The sequence below is a fragment of the Ascaphus truei genome, chromosome 2 (assembly GCF_040206685.1).
Source record: "Ascaphus truei isolate aAscTru1 chromosome 2, aAscTru1.hap1, whole genome shotgun sequence".
Taxonomy (NCBI): Eukaryota; Metazoa; Chordata; class Amphibia; order Anura; family Ascaphidae; genus Ascaphus; species Ascaphus truei.
This window is the reverse complement of record NC_134484.1, coordinates 406,032,032-406,055,236: the sequence shown is the minus strand read 5'-3', so window position 1 is coordinate 406,055,236 and position 23,205 is coordinate 406,032,032. Positions and strand designations below refer to the sequence as shown.

General features: G+C 39.6%; 1 protein-coding gene across 4 annotated transcripts in view; it reads left to right on the top strand.

The window, feature by feature from the left end:
* Nucleotides 1–23,205, top strand: part of CDK14 (cyclin dependent kinase 14) — a 693,217-nt gene that overhangs the window by 248,903 nt on the left and 421,109 nt on the right. For all 4 annotated transcript variants that reach the window (XM_075587394.1, XM_075587392.1, XM_075587395.1 and 1 more), the window contains one exon: nt 22,410–22,504. In XM_075587394.1, coding sequence (XP_075443509.1) covers nt 22,410–22,504 — 95 coding nt within the window. The remainder of the gene's footprint in view (nt 1–22,409; nt 22,505–23,205) is intronic.

Here is a 23,205-nt window from a genome sequence, read left to right as displayed (position 1 = left end):
GTAGAGCATTGCTTTTCTCACGATCCAGGGGGAGCATTGGGGATAAAAACACACAAAAAAAACAATCTAAGTGCAGATGTAACCAATATAATTAAATAGTCCCTAGTGAATCTGGGCCCCTATGTGCAGCCTACTCACAAGAAGGTAATGGTATTCAAGCAGAGGTAACAAAGGGTAGGCTGTGGACTTCGATATTGCAGAGCTGCTCCTTCACTGGCGGAATGCGACCTCAGCAAGAAAGAAATGTACGCACATAGCACAGATCATATGATTCAAACAATTTATAAAACTCTAAAAAATGCACACTTACAGTGTTGCCATTAAAAAACAGCATGTAAGCTATAATAAGCTTCAAAGTGACCACTGGGAGATATGTGCCGCCTCTCACCACACCGATCCCAATGGGAACTCCGGCTAGACCCCTCGTTGGTGTGCTGGAGACGCCGCTTCATCGCCGGTCCCCGGATGTTGACGTCACTTCCGGTCTCGCTGCTGCGGTGTAGGCTGGGATTCCTATCTCCACAGTCGCGTCACGAATGGGCAGTACCACTCTACGCGTTTCGCCAAACAATCATTCGACTTCCTCAGCTTACATGCTGTTTTTTATTGGCAACACTGTAAGTGTGCATTTTTTAGAGTTTTATAAATTGTTTGAATCATATGATCTGTGCTATGTGCGTACATTTCTTTCTTGCTGAGGTCGCATTCCCCCAGTGAAGGAGCAGCTCTGCAATATCGAAGTCCACAGCCTACCCTTTGTTACCTCTGCTTGAATACCATTACCTTCTTGTGAGTAGGCTGCACATAGGGGCCAAGATTCACTAGGGACTATTTAATTATATTGATTACATCTGCACTTAGATTGTTTTTTCGTGTGTTTTTATTCCCCATGCTCCCCCTGGATCGTGAGAAAACTATTCTACATTTTTGGGGAAGAGTGAAGACAACCCCACCGGAGAGTAGAAGCAGGGGGGTGACACTTTTATATTGTTATTTCACTTGGTTTTGCACTTGTTAATATTTGTATTTATCTCACTAATACATTAAGATTAGAAAGCACTGTTTAGGGTGTTAGCGCCTCTATATTCACCTTATATTGCACATCAGTAGAGCATTAAACAAAGAAATTTGACGGATATACCGCCAAACTATAGCTGAACCCCGTTATAACAAGGTGCTTGGGGTCCACATAATGCATTATAAGCGGATCACAAAAACAAATGTCCTCGATCAGGGGTTCCACGTCCGCCAGAAGGGGAGAGCTGGGATAACTCTCCCAGCTGTCCCAGACCTGGTGGCGCATCAGCACCCCCACGCAGGACTTACCCGGCATCTGCATCAGTTCTCTCCTCTCCCTGCTTCTGCCTTCAGCTTCCGGCAGACAGGGAGAGAGAGGAAAATCACAGCCATCTACCAGTATGTAGGCCGCACCACTAGACCACTTTCATCACATTCCAATGGTGAAGCCTTTGCAGTCAAAGGCTTCATCAATTGTCAGACTACCTTTGTAGTTTATCTCATTATCTGTGGGTGCAGTCTACAATATGTAGGCCGCACCACTTGACCACTTTCCACGTGCTTTTTGGAACATAGGAGGAATATATTGCATGGTGATACCAACCATTACTTATCCAAGCATTTTCTCTAGCCATGAGAAACGTTCTGTGGGTCTTAGAGTTATGGACCTTGAACAAATACCTACTTCCATTGTTGCAGGGGAAAGGGTACAGGTGCACTCACGTAGGGAGACCTTCTGGATCTTCAAGTTTAACAGTTTGGTTCCAGGAGGTCTCAATGATAATTTGTATATGAGTACCATTGTATAACGTTATGGATTTTCTTGTTCTCTGAGTTTGGCTTTTTTTCATTATGAATCTAATTAATATTAGTATTTTAATTGAATTTATATTTGCTATTAGTTATGCGAATCCCAGCATTTTTTATTTTGTATTTTTAGTACATATATATATGTATATATTCATTATTATGGTTTCTCTTCAATTGCCATTTCATTTGAGTGATTTTTCATTTATAATTATTTATTGGGTTGATTCATATGTATGTTTATTCATTATATGTATCATATTGGTTGTATATGTTATGCATTCACATATAATTGCTCCTAATTTAACACAAAGATGTGTCCCTGATCCTTATTGGTTACATCTATTCACCAATTATGTTTTTTGGACTTCTATAAATGATTAGCAGCTGCCACACTTCTTGACACACCCCTGATGAAGTCAGAACTTGATCTGATTAAACGCGCGTAGAGTTAATGTCATTTTGAAACACCCTCCAGCTGTAGAGCATTCCCTGCAGACCGGCACTGTGGGACGGGAGACCAGAGGAGTTACAGAGATACAGAGCCTTGAACGGAGCTGAAACAAGGTATCCAGTGAGGCATTCACCCTCTTGTGGGAACAGCATTACAGTAAATCAAAGGGAGTGCAGAGTCAATGATTAGTCTGGCGTGTTGACGGACTGGGGCTTGGACATAGTTACTGCTTGTGAGCTAATAGGCTGTTACAGGATTCTCTCCGGATCGGCATAATTGAGGCTTTCTTGCAAGAGGAGGCTCAGCTGACAGATCCCTGCTATCATAGCTCACGAGCCGACTTTGGTGAAAATGCACTGAGCATATTCTATGCACATTACTCACTTTAACTAACTTGCCATACATTTACCTTTGTCTCCTCCTTGGACTTCATTTGATTATATATCACATTACCATCTGTCCTAATTCCCCTTATCAAGTCAGTCCCCAAGAACATTGTGTGTCTGCTACTAACAGGTTATTCCTCTTGTGGTGGTCCTTTTTGTTTTTTAATCATTATTGTTTTTATCAACTCATGTATATGTTTTTATCTTATCTCAATTTGTTTATCTAACTAGGGGCATTTATTATCTGGTATAATAAATTGTTTTATTAGTCTATTACTATTGGTTATTTGCGTTCATTCCTTTTTTTGTTATATATATATATAATATGTATATAGCTGAACCCCCTTATAATGCGGTGCTTGGGGTCCACATAATGCGATCGCATTATAAGTGGATCGCAAAAAAAAATGGCCCCGATCAGGGGTTCCGAGTCTGCCGAGGGGGAGAGCTGGGATAACTCTCCCAGCCATCCCCAGACCCAGCGACACAGCAGCACCCCCACGCAGGACTTACCCGGCATCTGCATCAGCTGTTTCCTCTCTTTGCTTCTGCCTTCAGCTTCCGGCAGACAGGGAGAGAGAGGAAAATCACAGCCATCTCCCTTAAAGAGACGGTGAGTTTGTGTGTGTGTGGGTGTGTGTGTCTGTCTGTTTCTGAATCTGGTTGTTCTTCTTTGAGAATCAAACCTATGCCTGGCAGTGTCATTCCTGGTGAGCCAATGAAAGATTCATTGCATTTACACAGCGTTTACTGCATTGATTGGCTGGAATAGTGAGCACCCATTTCTCTCACAAAGTTTTTTTTAAACTTGGGGGAGCGGTAGAGTGAGCAACACAAGCTGCTCTACTCTACATTTGTCCACATTGTGCCAGTGTACAGTGGTTGGTACTGTATATATATTCATTTTTATATGTTTTTGCATCATGTGCTTCAAAAAGTCACTTAAAAGTGCATTGCCATGTAGGACCAAACAGAACGAGTTCTAATTATTATATGTATAACAGGTTAAAATTAGGCGATGTCTGATATTTGACAAAAGTCACCAAAGTAAAGTATCAGTATTTTATCTTCATTTTAATATCCTTCATAGTCATTTTTAATAGGGATCATGTATGAGGAAAAAGGGTCTATTTTGTTTGTTCCACTGGAGTAAGGCACTCAGTAATGCATCTCGCTGTCTGAATAGAAGTTATGTACAGCAAGGAATAATGAAATGACATAAAACAGAAATAACATCATCCTAACTTTGAAGACCTTATAACAAGAAACTTTGGGTGTGGGTTGTACAGTATTTAGCCCTGCTTTATCTCTCACTTTTACCATGTCAGGTTTGACACTTATTTTACACATTTACTGCGTTGCCATGGCAACGTGACATCACATGACCCCGCAGCGTCATTTGACACCGGAGCTTAGGAGGAGGGGTGGGGGGGGGAGAGGGGTGCCGGCAGTAAGATTCCTGAATCATTAAAAGCAGGCAAAATTAAAAACGCATGGTAGGAGAACTTATGCTTCTTGGCTTTTGAAATCGGGAGCCACGCTCAAACAGCGTTATAAGCGGATCCGCGTTGTATCTTACACGCTATAATGGGATTCATTATATATATATATATATATTATATACACATGAAGGTCAGTCAGCACACTGCAGTAGAAAAGGTTATAATAGCAGATGCTAGTCCCATAGAAAATAAGTATGATACGAACCAATCCAAAGACCAGTAAAGAGACAGCACACCGCACGGGGTTAATCCAAAAATCTATATTCACAACATGAAATACACGTAAGCTTACGTGTATATCATGTTGTGAATATAGATTTTTGGATTAACCCCGTGCGGTGTGCTGTCTCTTTACTGGTCTTTGGATTGGTTCGTATCATATATATATATATATATATATATATATATATATATATATATATAGTGCAGAATAAATGAGTTCTTCAGTATTCAGTGATACTTTTTATTGGACTAACAATTAATGTCATAGGACAAGCTTTCGAGAGTAATCCTCTCTTCTTCAGGTCTAGCAATACTGATGTATGACATTAATTGTTAGTCCAATAAAAAAGGTATCACCGAATACTGAAGAACTCATTTATTCTGCACTATCGCAACTGGACTAACACGGCTATTTTCTGCTTAATATATATATATATATAGTTTTGTGGGTCTGTGTTTTAAGTTTGCTAAGATTGTGTATATGTCTATCAGTAGAGCATTGCATGAAATGAACAACATAACTTAAAAAAAGATTACCGCCCAGCAAATTTAACAATGAGCTGTATTTCTTAAAATGTTTGTTTTCATCCATTTCAGTCACTGATGACTCCAGCCCAAAGTCCTCAGATGCCACACTAGTCCTTGAATTCTGCAGTACTGTATTTGCACTACTTCCCAAGTGCATCTAAAATAGCTTTCCACAAATTGTTCGCTATAACCTTCTTACCATGGGAGCCACCAAAGTTCACATTTGTAGCCCACTCAGCATAAAGATTTAAAGACACATGGTGTTGGAATATTAACTGGGCAAATCGATGCATCTATCCCCTGCAACATATCTTCCCAAAGTATGCCTGGGTATTATGGAAAGAGGGATGTCAACTAATGCATACACAGTGACAGAAATACCCTTGGATTAGGTACATTGAATCGTGACATTCAAGAAATATTTTATACTGTATATATTTGCTAGTCCACAAGTACTCTGCATTGCTGCTTTTATGGAATATTGTTTATTTTAAAAGAATGAATTATTAACCGTAAATTTTAGAGAAGTTGCCTGTTATAACACTATTCTGTTCTATCTCATGATTCTAGTTTGTATACACAATCCACAGTACCCAATACATACTGAAGTAGTGTCAAATCCTATAGTTTGTATCTTTCATGCTATATTACACCATGGCGTACACTTGGAACAAATGTTGATTATAATGCTATACATAATGAATATCACTAATAGTAGACCTACATCAATAACTTATCCATGAAACTGCTAGCTAAAATCATGTAAAAAAAAGTTCAAATAAAATACTGTGAATGTCAACATCATTCAGAAACAATTCAAATATTTAGTTTCAACATGAATATGCCACTTTTACTTTGCATAATTAAGTCATTATATGTACAAATAGTTTTTTTTATGGATCAAGTACTGTACAGTACATGGTTTTTGAAGTGAAACGTATTTGCTGGCACTTAGAGTTTTGATAGGAAAAATCCCTTGTGTTGTAACAAAATTCCATGACGAAGTGACGTCATTGCTGGCAGAAGAGGCCATCAGTGAAGTCGGGGGAGGGAGAGGAAAGACATTGACTGACACACACACTGACTCACACACACTGACTGACTCACACACACTGAATGGCACACACACACATGCGCGCACACACACTGACTGATACATACTGACACACAAGGAATTCAGTTACTATAAATATAGAAGTGCAAATAGCTAAAACACGCGTTCTAAGTCAAACTTCTTTGCATTTTGGCACTGAAATTGTGTTTTAATTTTTAATTAAAAACATCACCATAACAAATACAATTTCTGTGACAAAACAGTGATAATAAATAAAAAGCAATAAAAAGCACCACCACAAATACTCAAGTAACACTATTTTTCTACTCCTTTCTGATGCTGGAGATATCTCTCCTAATCTTGAACCCAGACATAAACACACCTGCTCTCACCCACACCTCTCTGCCATCTCCTCCCGTGCAAATGGTGTTAACCGTCTGATTTAATACTGACCAACATTAAAACTTGCCCCACAAATCAAGCATCCCAATAGGCTGCACTCATGGATATTGTCCCACACCCACAGTCACTCCTACCATCCATTGTGGCCAAGCCCTTCCATCTACGGCACTTATTCCCTCACCTGCTGTCTCTGTTAATTCCCCATCAAACCTCTTAGATTGTAAGCTCTTCGGGGGAAGGGATTTCCTTTCCTACTGTCTGATTTTTCTATGCTTAATGTATTATTATAATCCCTTGTACTGTATTCTTTGTGAATCACTGAGTACCCTTTTGGCGCTATATAAATAAAGACATACAATACAATACAAAAGACAAAGAAGTTTCACTTAAAATGCGCATGGTCAGCACACACACACTTTTTGTTAACCCATTCAACACTGTATAAGTAGTACATTAAACAGATTATATTGAGGGGGGGCAATCGCGAGACGTTGAGGGCAATGGACATCTGCTAGTGGAGCTCTTCAGAGCACGCCAGAAATGCAACAATATAATACCCAATCCTATTTCCAAGTATAGGAAAATAATATATTTATAACTCGGAGTAAAGAAAGAACAGATATGCCTCCAAAGGGTCCCAAAACTACGAAAAACATGGCTCAGGCGGTCTCCTGCTTCTTAAATAGAGGCCTATTACTAGCCACGGACATGGAAGACGGTAACCTGCAGAATCAGCAGAGATTTCACATTTGAAAATACGCAAATTCTAATTTTCAACGACCTCTCCTGGACAACTATTTCTAGAAGACATGATCTGCTACCATTTACCAGTAAATGCCGTGAGAAGTAGATCCGGTATCGCTGGGGATTTCACTTTCGTTTAATCAATGATAAGAATGGTAAGCAACACTCCAATGAATACTCAGAAGAAATGGAGTGGTTCCTGCGCGTGCTGGGTATGACCCTGAGGAAGCAGCCGGAGGAAGGGCGGCACCATCAAAGGTCGGACTCGGGCGCGGACACCAGAATGAGCATGGAGGCTCACAGCCCGATAAGGAGCGCCTAGGAAGAGAGCTGAAGAAGGTCCCACAGGTGGAATGGGACGGCGTGAGCGACCGGCGGTAAAGAACTCTTCAATGGGCTCCACGAGAGGAGTGAGCCTGAACATGGAGTCTTTTTGGAAGAGATCAAGCATGGATCTAAGCTCAGAATAAGGAGCTGCACAGACCAAATCAAGACTAACTGCAATCTAAACAACGGAGAGCACTTTCAAATCAATGGTTATGGTGGGACATATTCTGCTCTGACACAAACATGTGGAGTATGGCCTGAACCTCTTCCAAGATCCAGAGGACTCGTTTTGCATGGGAGAATCGCCAATCTCGATCTAGACACAGGTTTATTTCTCTAAAAAGTCAGGCATTCTTTTACAGGGTGGAAATTATAGTCTTTTATGGGTTGTATGACCTGTTAAATTAGTGTTTCCCTGATATTGTATTGTCAATTTTCAAAATGCTTTTTCTCTTTTCTTCCCTGTCTTTTGGGGTGTCATGGGTCAGTAATGTTCAGACTCCCACAGGTTAATATACTGTCTTAAACCAACAGTGATATCTGTAATTAGTGGGACTGCCCAGTCTGGTTTTGAAGGGCGGCAAGCACCGCACAAATTATGAATGTTTATGTTAATAGAGATTTGCTATTTGCAATAAGATCCCGTTAATCTAAAATGGAGGGAATCTAAGTTTAATAGATATGGAAAAAGATTAGCCTGAAAGGTATTTAGAATTGTAATTAAGAAAAATGGGGACTCATTAACCATAAAAATGGAAATGTCTGACTGTTATAGATAGAGGTCATCAGGCAAAAATTATTTAAAATTTATTAGGAATATGTTAAGGGTTCCTTTGTTGTTTTAGGGACATAACAGATCCAGGGGATTTGGGTGACCCTGGGGTCTAGGCGAAGGCCACAAGTTAATTTTTTCCCTAAAGGTGGTGGCAGCGAGTAGGCCCTAGGGTGGCAAGAAATAGATCATGCTGGCGTGATGCATGGTAGGCACGTTTGTGGGACTGGTGATCCATGCTCTTGCAGTATCCCCCTAAGAGCCCTACAACTGTCTAGCCTGCCAGTTAAAAGATAGGGTTACATTTTGGAAGATCACCACACTCTGTGAGGACACCCTCACCCCACACCCAGTTCTCCCCCCTTCTCCCCTTTTTAATTTTTTAACCATCACCAAACATTTACCACAAAAACACTGACCTGCACTATGAAACGGAAGTGGGGAAGTTAGCCCCGCTATTGGTCAATTCTATCCTTGAATCCTGAAAGGAACATACAAGAAAAAAAGCTGTTGATAGACAGGACCCTCCTCAACGACAGATATGTCTAATCAAGCCCCAATTAAAATAATTTCAATACATTTCAAGGGCCTTAATACTAACTTTAAGAGAAGATTAGCATTAACGGAATTTAACAGATTAAAAGGTGATATACTTTTCCTATAGGAAACCCACTTTGATTCCTCAGATCCGCCTAATATTTAAAAAAAGTAATTCCCGCAGATACAGTATACTATGCATCCTGCAGTGGTAAAAACGAGGGGTGGCTATACTAATAGGACATGGGGTTCCATTTCAGTATAAAAGCATAGAAAAGAGATCCAGCAGGAAGATTTATTATAATAGATGGAGCAATTCTAGGGAAGAGTATCACGTTAGTAAACGTATATTCTCCTAATGAGAATCAAGTGAATTTTCTCCAAAACACATTAGAAAAAGTGGGGGAAAAAATCTCTTTAATGATTGTAGTCGGGGATTTCAATATTGTCCAAAATCTGGATGCAGATAAATCTACCCCAGTGGGAAAGTCCCAAACCTATACAAATAGTAAATATTTTAGGGAAATTATAAAAGAATATTCTCTGCTAGATGCCTGGAGAACCCGAAGCCAAGGATAAAAAGTTTACACGTATTATTCCCCTCCATATAATGCATACTCCAGAATTGACCAGATCTTGGTGACAGCTGACATTCTACAGGGGGTCTTACAGTCAAACACTGGTCCATTTACATAGTCAGACCATGCTCCTGTCAAGATATTACTCCAAATCCCTTTTAACCTTCTGAGACATAGTCAATGGAGGCTAAATTAATCCCTCCTCAAGTCTCCAGAAATAAAAAAAAAAGAATCAATAGAATTTTTTTACGCAATATGTAATCTTAGTAGATTCAAGCACCATCTTATGGGAAACCCATAAAGCTACCATTAGAGGTACGCTTATCTCAATAGCATCACATAAAAAGAAAACTGAAATAAATTCTTATAAGATATTGGAGGAGAAAAGCTAGAAAAATTCGAAAGCTAGAGAAAAAACATAAACAGTCTCCCTAAAAAACGCATAAAACATTGCTAATAGCCTGTGAAGACCTTGAAGCAATTTCAACTCGAAGATATAGAGAAGAAACTATTATGGACAAAACAGTTATAATATGATAAAGAGTATAAAGCGGATCACTTTCTGGCGAGTAAATTAAGTAGATTCAGACGAGGACCCAAATTAATGCTATTAAACCTAAAAAAGGGAGAGAAATCATATGACGCCAACCAGATATAAAATTATTTTGCTAACATCTATTCTGATTTATATAACTTTAAGGAACAATCTTTCCGAATTAACGTAAAATGGAGGATTTTCTGAGCACATGTGAACTTCCTAGACATTCGGATGAAGAAAGCAAAATATTAATACAAAAATTATAAATGTAGAACTAATGGCAGTAATTAAAGAATTAAAATCCAACCAAAGCCCCAAGGGCCAGGTGGCTTCTCAAACCTGTATTATAAAAAAATATTATCTTCATATCTTCTAACCCATTTTAATTCTTTCCTTGAGGGTAAGCAAATCTCAGAATATATGGAGATATCATTGTACACATCTGGTGACTATGCCCCAAGATTCAGAGTTATTGGAAGTTAATACAAAGAATGATAGAGGATGCAAAAGGAATTCAACTACCTTGGGACCCATTAACTATAATATTAGCCAAGCCAATAGAAGATATCGATTTACTGTAATAAAAAACTGATATCTCATATTTTAAGTGCAGCAAGATGCTTGATCTCAGCTTTCTGGATGAACCAGAATACTAAACACATGGTCGAGAGGAGAATGAACAATGTTATGAAGATGGAGATGTTGACTGCCCCATTTGTGGATTAATTGAGCTCTTTTCATAAGATATGGGAATCCTGGACAAATGCATGAAGTCCCTGGATAGAGATATACTGTAGATAGGAAAGTTAAATCCCATGTCAAAGAAGACAAGTACTGTGGTACTTTATAGTCATTACTAAAGTGAATACGGAAGTTTATCCAATTATGATAACTAGTAGACTTAGCGATTGTCAATGCTTATTTATTGGCAGTACATTACTTGTGATTTGATGTTCCCCTTTATGCTTCACCCCTCTCCCTTCCTCTTTTTGTACCCCTCAAGTAAGTAAAAACTCGATAAAAATATTTGTACAAAAAAAAATAGATTATATGTAGCGATTATAAAATTAAATAATTATTTCATTATATTTGTATACCTTGAATTTCTGCCCAGGTGGCATTGGCTCAAGCGCACAAATGTTTTTGCTACAGTATAGAGATGCGGCACATTTTTTACAGGACTAAGAATATGGCAAATGTCACACTTTTTAGTTCATAAAGAAGTTTGCTTTTATCGGAAAGATCGCAAGTTTTCTTTATGTTAAAAAGTCAATGGGCATTACATATTTGCTTCATTTCACTTCTTGAATTGGCCGGAAAAAAAATAATTTTTTTTAAAAGAAGTCATAGAGCTGCTATTTCGCCACTTTAAACAAGCAACATAGCAAATTGTGAACTATTTGGGTCGTTTCGCTAGAACGTTTGGCTCCAAAAGATTTAGCAAAAGATTTGTGGGTTTTGCAAACTTTTCAAAAGTTTGCCTGAACCTGTGGAGAAGAGAATCTGGAGAGATTCACATATCTGTACTACAGTGCTCAGGTCGGGGTGAATAATAGATTCATTATATGTTCTGATACATTTTAATTTGCAATCATGAGCTCTCTGTGGATCTGCTTACTGCAACAAAGAATGGCTATTGTTTTAGTTAAAGACCAACAGGGATAACAGATGACACAGAAAATAGGACAGGTAAGAGCCTGGATGTTGGGACTATAAAAGAAAAATTAATTGGAGAGATAGAAACACACAGTAAGAAGATGAGCATCGCTACAGTACACAATACAGATGGTTCAATTTAGTTGTGGGGCTATATTTACTAATAACAATTTTAGATATCTATTGGATATGACAGACTATGACAGACACATGACCAATGTGAACACTTTATACATACATACATACTACTTGACAGAGCAACGTCCAGAGTTTTCCCCTCCCATGCTTCCTTAGATAATTGACACGGGCCACTGGACTGAGGGAGAATGGCTACACCTTGTTAAGTAACCAACCATTAACACAACCAACATGCTTAAACCATAACCCAGACCCTACCAGTCACACTGCCCCTGAATCACCAGCAGAAGCGTGCACTCACCGAAACTACCCACAAGCCATTTTAGTCCTGTAGTAACCATACACAGCCATGAATGGACATACAACCATTGGGATCTCTTGCTTATCATAGAACATACCAGATCCCCTTAAACAAACTTTTTTTACTTTTTGTTTTTATTTATTTTCTCTTTATTATCTCACTAAATTCTCTTTATTATCTCACTTTATTATCTCATTATTAATTCTGTAATGTGTGTAGCCCCTGTAAGTAAGAGCGGGCTACTTATCCTTCTCCTACTGGAGTAAGTGCAGGTAAGGGCAGGCGCCAGTAGTAGCCATGGGTTTTCCCCCTTCAAGCCTTGCCTGGAGTGATGGAGGCGGGCCCCCTGACTCTGTGCAGGCCTAGACAGAGGGGAGGTCCTGCTGACATCATGAGGGGCAGGGCTGACTCTATTTAGTGGCCAGTTCCTGTCAGTGACAGTTAGTTCTATGCTGTCCTGGGAGTTGGAGGAGTGAGAGCCATGCTGTCCTAGGAGCAGAGGAGAGTTTGGAGTGTGAGCAGAGCTAGAGTGGACCAATTCCCCCTCACCCTGCTGAGGGGGTGAGGGGAGAGATCTAGCCTCACCCATGGGGCCTACCCTGGGGTGAAGGCAGGGGTACTGCAGCCCCACCAGGCGATCCTGCTGGAGAACCGCCTGGAGGAGAGGAGGAAAGAGGCCTGTACACATCTAAAGTGTGGGGTATTTACGAACTGCTGTGTGCTGCTGCTGTGTGCTGCCAAGGAAAAGTGTACAAGGATAATAAAGAGACACTGCTTCTATTTTACCAAGAGACTGTGTGTGTGTGATCTGGAGCATTCACCCTGGGACCAGGGTTCTTTCTCTGTAAGGGTCCTACCCCACATCCCCGGGGCTTATAGAGAATGGAGGCGCTGCACCACTAAAGAATGAAGGCGATTACCCCAGAAGCCTGGTCCTGTTGTCCCCAACACCAACGCGGGAGACTCAGGCCCTCCTGTTACAAGCAGGTACGCACCACCCAAGTACACGTAGCCAGTCTCACTACAACCTAGATAGCCATGTGCGTCTGGGGGGGGAAGGAACATGGGTTACATGTGTATGTAGCACATATACCCCCAACCTCTAGGAGATACTGGTTGCGGCTACAGGTGTTATGGTGCGGCATACCTGTGAGGGTTCAGGAGAGCTGAGTTGTCTGTGATGATATGGAGACCAGGACAGGATTTTGATGATCACTGACGTTCCTCACTTGGTGCTTAGCGCCTCCAGCTGTAGTGGGCTCCAGGGTGCCCAGAGATCAGTCCCCACTAAATCACACTTCTTTCCTCGTGCCCAGGGACTGACAGTCAAGCAGGAGTATGATGAAAGCAAAGGGGTCTTTTATCAGCAGTCACTGCAGATCTTCCTTACGGTGGTGCATAGGGTCATCAGAGGATCCCAGGCCTCTGGATGGTGCTGGCTCTCCTAGAACATATACCCGCACATACATACACGCACATACACACGTACATACATATACACATTCCCTTACATGGACAAGTGTGTATTTATATAGCGCCATTAATATACATTGCGCTTCACTGAAGTGATACACGTGACATCATATAAATAACAAATAATACAAATAACAGAACATGGGAATAAGTGCTTCAGATATAAAAATTAACATTTAGGAAGAGGAGTCCCTGCTCCCCCGAAGAGCTTACAATCTAATTACATCACAAGCATTCAGGGACCATTTACCACCTTAAGTCATAAATAGCATACTGCACAGAGGGAGGGGTAGGCTTCACCCACAGATAACATTCCAATTACCTTGTTTCTAAGAAAGTTTTTTGGCTTAATCAATTTTAACATCACCAGAAGAAGTGGAGAAGAGATCAGTGTATCTCGAAAGCTCGCACAAATAAAAGCATTTCTTTAGCCACAGAACGGTATTGACTATTTGTTTTTCATTATTAAGCTTGGCTAACACAGTACAGATACCTCTATATCATTATATATATATATATATATATATATATATATATATATATATATCTATATATACACACACAGCGGCGGATTTGAAAATCCGCCAACCCTAGGTACTTAGCTGTTGCGGCTGCCTCCTTGCTGCTGCCCCTTCCTCCTCCTGAACCGCATCATCAAATGACGCCGCAGTCGTCACAAGTGAGATGTTGCACGGCATTGTGTTGCCATGGTAATGCGATGTCCTGACATCATTTGACGCTGTGACGTTGCATTGCCATGGCAACGAGACGCCGTGTGAAGGAGGCCGGTAGGTAAGGAGGCGGCCGCAGCAGCAGCTAAGTGACTTCCCATCAGGCCCGAGAGTGCAGCAAATTTTTCCGCCCTAGGCCCGAGCCCTAATGGGAAATCTTATACATGCTAAAAAGAGATCACAATCGTTGTGGATTAAATGTATAGTCCCAACATCCAGACTATTGCTGGCCTACTAATAAATCATATGGCGTGTTTGATAGAACATTAAATATACATTGGGCTAAAAATTACTAAAAGCTTTTAGACTTCTTTCACATGATGATAATGACCTGTCATCATTCAAAAGACCGCTATTGGAGTTATAAATACTTGTTCAAATTACCTCTTCATTTTCTTCTAATTAAAGCTGACTACTAGTGTATTTGACAATCTCCATCTAATTATGATTCCCTTACATCGTTTTGACATACTGTAATTAGTATAACGTGAAATTGCTTTTCAATTGTATATGACATTGTAGGCCTACTAAACATCAACTTTGCATTAGGGTACTAATGTTGTGAACCCTATTGGTACGACAGCACCTTCAGCTGCAGTATTTACAACAATATGTGACTTACATTTAAAGTGAAATTCCTGACAAATCAATTGCCACCCACAGCATTACACATTATTAGGGACAATGGCCAAGATTCACTAAGCACTCGAATAGGTGTTAATACTGGATCAATAGTGCTTAATAATACTCCACCAATATATAATGTATATGGGGTTGCTCCTTATGAGCTCTCACTACTGTACTTACCTTAGGTGGTATGATATATTGGTGATGCCTTATACAGTAATACCATTAATTAAGAGTCATTGCATTTTACAGATGTACAGTATGTAGCTCTTTTTGCCAAAGGATGGGGCAATGACAACTCGGCACTTACAACTCTTTTTCTAAAAATGTTGTGAATTGTTTATGAATAGAGACTTGTTTTTATGCACTGCTGAGTTCCTATGCACTACATCTGGTACATTGTACAGAAAGACTTGTACCTTGCAAAGCTGTGACTGGTACAATGTATTCAGGGATATAAATGCACTTACGATTTTGACCCTAATTCATTCTGCTGTAAAATTGTCTTCCCCAACTTGGGGAAGATTTTTGCCTTATTTGAATGTAGCAGATCTCCTCTCCAGCATGGGAAAGATGGTTTCACAGCATATTGAATATCGGGCCATTGTACTGTACCTCATTTATTTATGTTTATTTTGCACATTCTCAAATATTCAAAGCTATTCATTATTTTTGATGCATAGCTTAAGCCGTGGAGGTATATATTATAATGTCCTACTTATGGTACTTTTATGGAAAAATCCCCCAAAATGTCCATCAAAACATTGTGCAATCAAACTGCTTCTCTACATTTGTGAACTGCTTGTGATTAGAAATGTGCAAACGTGAGTTTATGATTTTTTTCTCTGAATCTTTTGAAAATTCTGCCGCTTTCACAAAATATTTAGCAAAACCTTACATGACTTATCAATGTGCGAATGAGCTCATTTAAATATGCAAATTGGCCTATTTCCCCGGTATCTGGTGTGTTTAGAGGTATCTACAGTATTTCTATCTCTAATTTCTGGGGGACGTATGTGGGTACTAAATATAAATAGGACTCTCTCTCTCTCACTTTACCTCTCCCATTACCTCTCCCTCTCCTTGCTTCCCTCTGCTCCTCACTCCCTCACTTTATTTCTCCCCAACTCCCTCCTGCTCAATATCACATCTCAAAACCACGGTGATTCTTTTGCAAACAAAAAATTGTGTGTGGGCCGAGCACACGCATTTTAAGTGAAACTACTTTGCCTTTTGTCACTGTTTTGTCACAGAAATTGTATTTGTATTGGTGATGTTTTTAATTAAAAATAAAAATTTCATTGATAAAACGCAATTTTTTTTGACTCAGAACACACGTGCTCGGTACCCCATCCCCTTTATTACGATTTGCACTAATTGTGAATTCCTTGTTAATGTGTGTGTGTGTGACTGTGTAAGTGTGTGTGTGTGACTGTGTAAGTGTGTGACTGTGTGTGTGTGTGACTGTGTAAAGTGTGTGTGTGTGTGTGTGTGTGTGCGTGTGTGACTGTGGGGATTTGGGTGGGGGGGGGGTGGTTGGTCTTGGCTCTGTGTCCTCTTCACCTCTGGTGCTGTGGCTACTGCTGCCCAAGCGCGATGCGATGACAGCTACTGCGCTCCAGAGGCATCTGTGCATGCGCTCCGGAGACCAGCCAGAGTATTCTTCTACGCAGGGGCAAAGGCCCGCTTGCGCATGATCACGCCGATGGCCACATCTGGGCATGTGAGAGGCGACAATGTCTGCGCATGCGCAAAGGCCCGAGGAAGCTACTAGGCTTATGCGCTTGAGTGACAAGCGTACGGCTACTGTGCATGTTCGCGGAGTCGCCGGCTACTGTACATGCACGTACCCACACTGATGCGCACCGGCCTCTTTTGCCCACATAACGTCACTTCCGTGACCTGACTTCCGTCTCCAACAAAGGAAATTCACTCCTGTCGACAAAGAAGTTTCACTTCAAAATCCCTGGAGCAGGATCCCAGGCCTCTGGATGGCACTAGGCCAGTGGTAGTTGGGGACTTGTAATCTCTTGGTAGAATACATAACCTAGCGGAGCTGACTAGCACGTCTCACTCCCAACAGGGAGGGACCAGCACTGACTACAATTTGAAGTGCTTCCTCTCTGTCAGAGAAGGGAAGGGCACAAGGTCTACACCATGACTGGCTACACACAGACCAAATGTCACCTCCTCTCTTGCCACTCAGAGAGGCTGCAAGGAGGGGGGAAACCCCACCAGACTATCAAGAATTTTTCCTTCTCTGGTATAGATCATATACATGCCCCAATCTGGGGAGGAGACAGGCTAGGCATGTTGAACAAAAAAGAGATGTACTGGATTTATAGTTTAGATACACTGTACCCCTCCGGCATTAACATTGATTGGGAGTTAAAACATTTTTTATGATTAACTGGTTAACACTAGTTTTCTCTCATACTGACTAATCCATTGATTCTATGAGTATATTTCTCTTTTACCTAATCTTTGATTGATGTTGTGTTCCTTGATTAGATCTGTTGTTTTATTTGTTCTATATATTTTATATATTTTCTTTTCATTACCTCCGGGGACTTAAACTGATTGTGATTCATAGATTTATATATTTGTCACTTTGTACATTTCATTGATTATATTTATACATGTTTATTATATCTTATATGTGTTGGGTATAAGAGACCATTATAATTGATGTTATTGTATACAGATTATTCAACAGATACATTAAGGTGACTATTACATATATATTCCTTAATAAGGGTTTTTTATTTCACATTTTGTATTTAAATTTGGATTATCTCATGAGGATACATAAACTTTTTGTTATTTTCGGTTTTTTTGATTGTATATTTTATCTTTTTTTCATTTATTTTCATCTATTTATAATCATTTATTTATGATTACTTTTATTCATTATTTATATTTTTCTTATTTTCTATATATATTTTTTTCTTTTTCTTTTGTTATTTTTGAGTATCACTACATACTTTTTTTTAGATATATTCATGATTTTTTGATTTAGATGTTTTGGTGTATGTATGTATCTGTGTGTCTTTTAATTATATTGTTACTTGATGTTTTAAACATTGTGTTCATCTAGGTCTGTGTAGTGGTCAGCTGTTTTGATGCAACTTTGCTCCATAGACTTTTGTCTTTCTGATTCGAACTAGAAGCTGTTGCATAATTACCTAATTAAGATGTGAATTCCCAGAGGGCGTGCACTTACATCTGACCATTATATAAGCAGGCATTGAATGAACCTCAGTACTCTTTGATAAAACGCCTCCACGGCGGGAAACGCGTCTGAGTTTTTTTAGTTCGTGTGTTTGTCCATTTGGTTAATATGCCCAATAAATAGTTATTTTTTGCCTCCAGCCCTTTTGCCCTTTTTTGCAGTGCTCTACCTACCACCCCTTTTTAACCCCACAGGATTGCCTGCCAGAGCCTGCAGCTATCAGGACTTACGCGACAGGAGGGCAAAGCGGTAGTCTGGACCAGCCTAGACTACAGTTATAACTGATCTTGGAGTACTGGCCCTTCTAATGTAGGGAACATCATAAGTTTAGCCTAAAGGTTAAGGATGTTCTTGAACGATTTATTGGAAAGAGACTTGAGAGTTGTTTTAGTTCTCTTTGATTTGCCTTTTGTTTGTCAAGATGCATATTAAAAGATAAACTATGTTTTTAAAATATTGGCCGAACATTATAAAATATATGCAGTGTGTACACATTAGTGGAGCTTAGCAAAGTGAGGAAAAAAAACTCACTTTTACCCACTTGTTCTTTGTTGTTTAGCTTACCTGAACAGGAGGTTCCCTCAGAGCTCTGGGGAATTCCAGTTCTGAATCTCAGAACAAATTTGACCACCAGGCAAAAATACTTACCTGGTGGACACACAATAGCTGGCCTCGCTTGGGTGGCTAATAGAAAGGTTTAATATCATTAGGAGATTGTAAAGCTCACTTCGTGACAATATTTGTAGTTTTTTTTGTGTCACAACCAGCACAAAAGAAAATAGAAATATTTAGGAAACCCAATGGAACAGGCAACCACGAAAAAGCTCCTAGAGACCGACCCCCCTCCTTCCCCCTCCCCCCCCCCCCCGGGTTAAGGTACATGTAAAATTGGGGGATTGCTTCTTTAATATGTGATACCTATTAATGGATTACAAGGGAGTTTTGTTTTCACAGTATACTGTACATGGAAAAGAGACCTCAAAGGCCCTGAAAGTTGTGTACATTATACAGTAAATGAGTCAATAAAATGTCCATGTGAAACATAATTTTCTGCATGTCTCTAGACCAGTGTAGAAGGGCCTTATTTACTACATAAGTCACATTTTGTTTGTAGTACAAAATATACTATGTTCCTAGAGTTAACATTTACAGATGCAGCCAAACGTACTGTTCTTGTGACTGCAGCCCCTCACAAGGACAGTAAGTCTTGTGGCCCGGAAGGATTAACGATGTGGGATTCCATGCTTTGGAATGGGACTCCGCAGTCTTAATCCTTCACTTGATGGGCCATCCTGCAGGGAGAGAATACTTCTACTCACCTTTCAGATGAGCTGCGCAGCCGTGTACGGTCCCTGTCTGCCCATATAAGAGCATCTACATCATCCAGGAAGCTGGGAAATACAGCCTTTATCTCTTACCGTCAGCGAGTGGGGACACGGATTCAGATGGCAGAGGGGCTGCAGACAGGGACCGGACACGGCTTCACAGCTCATCTGAAAGATTTATGTTGCGGTGTCCTGTTCAAAAGCATGCAGCCCCACAGCGTTAATACTTCTGGGCAGTTTACTGTCCTCAGGGCTGCAGCCGCACAGGCACAGTGAAAATCGTGGCACCGAGGACAGTAATTCTGGCTACATCTGTACTAAAGATGTCCTTTGAAACTCTCATTTTTATAATGTTCATGTGCTTTAACTTGATGGCTTGTGATACTTAAAAGTCCTTCTCAGGGCTAAAATAAAGCAGTTAGATTTTGAAGTGATAAAATATGGGTGATTGACGATTTTGGGTACCAATCAGCAACAAGGGGCACAGTCCTGTTCTGTCGTTTTTGGTTCATCTTCCTCAACTTCATCTTAAAGATGTATCATTTTATTTTCTCTCAGTGTAGTTGTAATGTAGTTTCTTTTTATATTGTTTATTTTCTTTATTTTTTTTATACTATCGAAAGAAGGAATATGAGGAATAGAGGAGGGGTGAAAAGGTTGAGAGGAATAGCAGGTTGGTGGACCAATGCAAAGGGGGCACTCCTACAACCTATTTTAAAGTAAGGCAATCCTGGGAGGCCAAAACCACCAGAAGTGGTACCAGTGCCACCACATCAGCAGCACGGAAAAGAGTGGAAGGCACGGACTGGGTAGTTGACGAGGAGGGACAAGGTCAGGCCACTACTGAGGGGTGTAGTATTCCTGCTGTTAATGGGTTGCCTCTCGTGGTGATGACGATGAGAATGATAATAGGAAACAGAAGGACACAGTGCCCATAGAAGCAATATATGGACATATTTTAGTCTGCCACCCCAGGAATCTGTGCATGGTTCAGAAAACATAAACTGCACTATATATAGTGTCACTGTAGGGGGAGGAAGAAGCCAGCCATGGAACCATCACCCTGCACAGCTACCTGCTATCATCATATTATAGGAGGACATGACAATAGAACTACCAACCCTCTCCTGTCAGGCTATAGGGACATCACTATCACCACCATCACCTCCATCTAGGAGAGCCACCACCAGAACGATCATGAGTCACAGCCTTAGGGTCATTTATATAGTGCCATCTCCATATACCCCATCACCAGTAGTATCACAATTGTCACAGCAGATACTGGGGGTGAGAATAGAAGCAGAACCGGAGACTGAGAGTAGCTGACCATTGAAGCCTTATCTCTGGGCATTTTGTAGAGTGCCTATTCTGTAAGAAAACTGTGGAGTTGAGAGCATATCAGAGGGAAGATGTGTCATACTCTAAGACCACATGTTAAGGTATCATCCCCATAGTATATGAGCAACACAGGAAAATGTGTTCCTCCTCCTCCAAGCCCCTAGAACACCAGCCACAACAAATACAACTATTTATTGTACCGATGTACTGTAGCAGCTGCTATTACCCCACATTAACACATTAAAGAATACTTGTTATCTCCTTAACCCTCTTCTGTTTTTTTACTAGCACTAATTTAAAATAATGCACCAGCGTTGACACAATGCATACTGTAGCTTTAATGGAAGCAGTAATGTCTGCTACACTTGTACTATTTATTATGTATTTAAACTATTAATTGTCCAGCTGCTCTAGTACTTTTTGTGCATGCTGCTGCTGTTAGTGTGCTGCTACTGACGGGTTCTGCAGTTGTTGAGATGACACTATACTTAATCCTCAAAATCAGGCAATAGAAAAGGACAAGAAAGAGTAACTATGAAACTGGGTAATAAGCTGCACTCTGCTGTATGTCGATAAAGAAACAGATTTTGAAAAAAACAATTACCAACAAATGATGAGAATTGTAATTATGCAAATAGTAGTTTAATCACCAAAAACAGATTAATCAATTCTTCTTTAAAAATATAGATTTCAGACATAGAAATAGAATAGAGAGAGAGAGAGAGAGAGAATGCAAAGACTTAAAACACTTAAAAATAATTAATCACAATTATTAATTACACATTCAAAAATTAATTCTCATTAAGACTAAGGAATCCTCATAGTTCAAGAAATACTTTATATTATATGTATATAATATATGTATATATTTTCATTTTATAGGGCACCATATATGCAGCATACAGTATGCAACAGTTGCAAAAATATTGTACATTTTGCTCCAGTGGTCTCTTAGTTTCAATATTGAAAAGTGTCAAGGTTAAATTAAATGAATCCCTCTGGTTTCATTATGGACACAATGGTAATGTGTGCCTTTTTATGCCTTCCGTAGTGCCTCCGTATACTCATTCAGGGTTCGTAGGGGGTCTTGCACAATGATCACGTACACACGACTCCCTTATAAGAAGTTTGCTGGAATCCACTACTTTCCGCATTATTTGTGTGGTATATACTTTGGTCCTCTGGTTGTCTCAGCTGCCGCTGAGAGGGACTGCAGACAGGGACCGGACATGGCTTCACATCCTGTTATGTGTTCTTTGCGTATTGATTCTCCTGATTCTGCCAGGCTCTCCTATCCCCATTCCCCATGTGTATAAAGATATAGCTCATGTTTTTACTCCCATTAATGCAATGCTACTACCATGGTATTATCACAGGTTCTACCGCGAGCACCACTGATAACATGCGTGAAAGCATGCAATATTTACAGCATTATTCTGCATTCATGGGGGGGAAGGGGGAGGGAGGGGTAAAGTTGACCCCTTTACAATATAAATATTGCTTAATTATTTCTAAAACAAAGACCAAGGAGATGTGCCCCAATGTTTAATAAATGTTAATCTCTTATAAAAAAAATAAAAAAAAATAGGCACAGGATCACTACTTACTGTATATTAATCCACCTGGACCACAAATGGTTTCCTACTAACACAGTGTTGCAATGTTAACCTATGGGAGATGCTATATATTTAAAAAAAAGCTGTTTTCTTTTATGTTTTAGCTTCACTTTTGAAAGGACTGAAACATTCTAACATTGTGCTTCTTCACGACATCATTCACACTAAGGAGACGTTGACCCTTGTGTTTGAGTATGTGGTAAGTGATTACTACTGGTATATACAATGCCATAATGAATATGCCAACATTATATGCCAAACATTAAAGAATTACTAATAATTGTGTCAAAAATGTTACAAAAATCTCACTCAACACCCTTTTATTTATTTACTTGTCGAAGTTGTATTATTATGTGGATGCCACAAAAGATTTATAACAAAACATTTTTGGGAAGTAATGTTTGTATGAGTACAAACAAAAGAAATATATATATATATATATATATATATATATATATATATATATATATCATAGAAAAAGAACAAAAAGCACTCCGTAGTAATAGTCACTGTTGTGGGTGCAGATCCTATAATAAAGAATAAGCAATACGATACCGTTTGGAAACGAAATCAGCAGACAGCACTCCAGTATTGAACAAACAAGTGTATTGAAAAAATAAACACAAAACCAACGTTTCGGTCCACGAATGGGACTTTGTCAAGGTTGTGCATATATATATATATATATATATATATATATATATATATATATATATATATATATATATATATATATATTAGGGGCCATTAATAAAGAGTGTGCTTTTTACATGTGATAAATCTTGTGCAATAATCAGCATTCATATATATATGCCAATAGCTATGTTTTTATAAACTATTTTTACCCCCAGATTCTGTCGTAAAACAATAATATATATTCTATGTTGCTTTTTATTTATT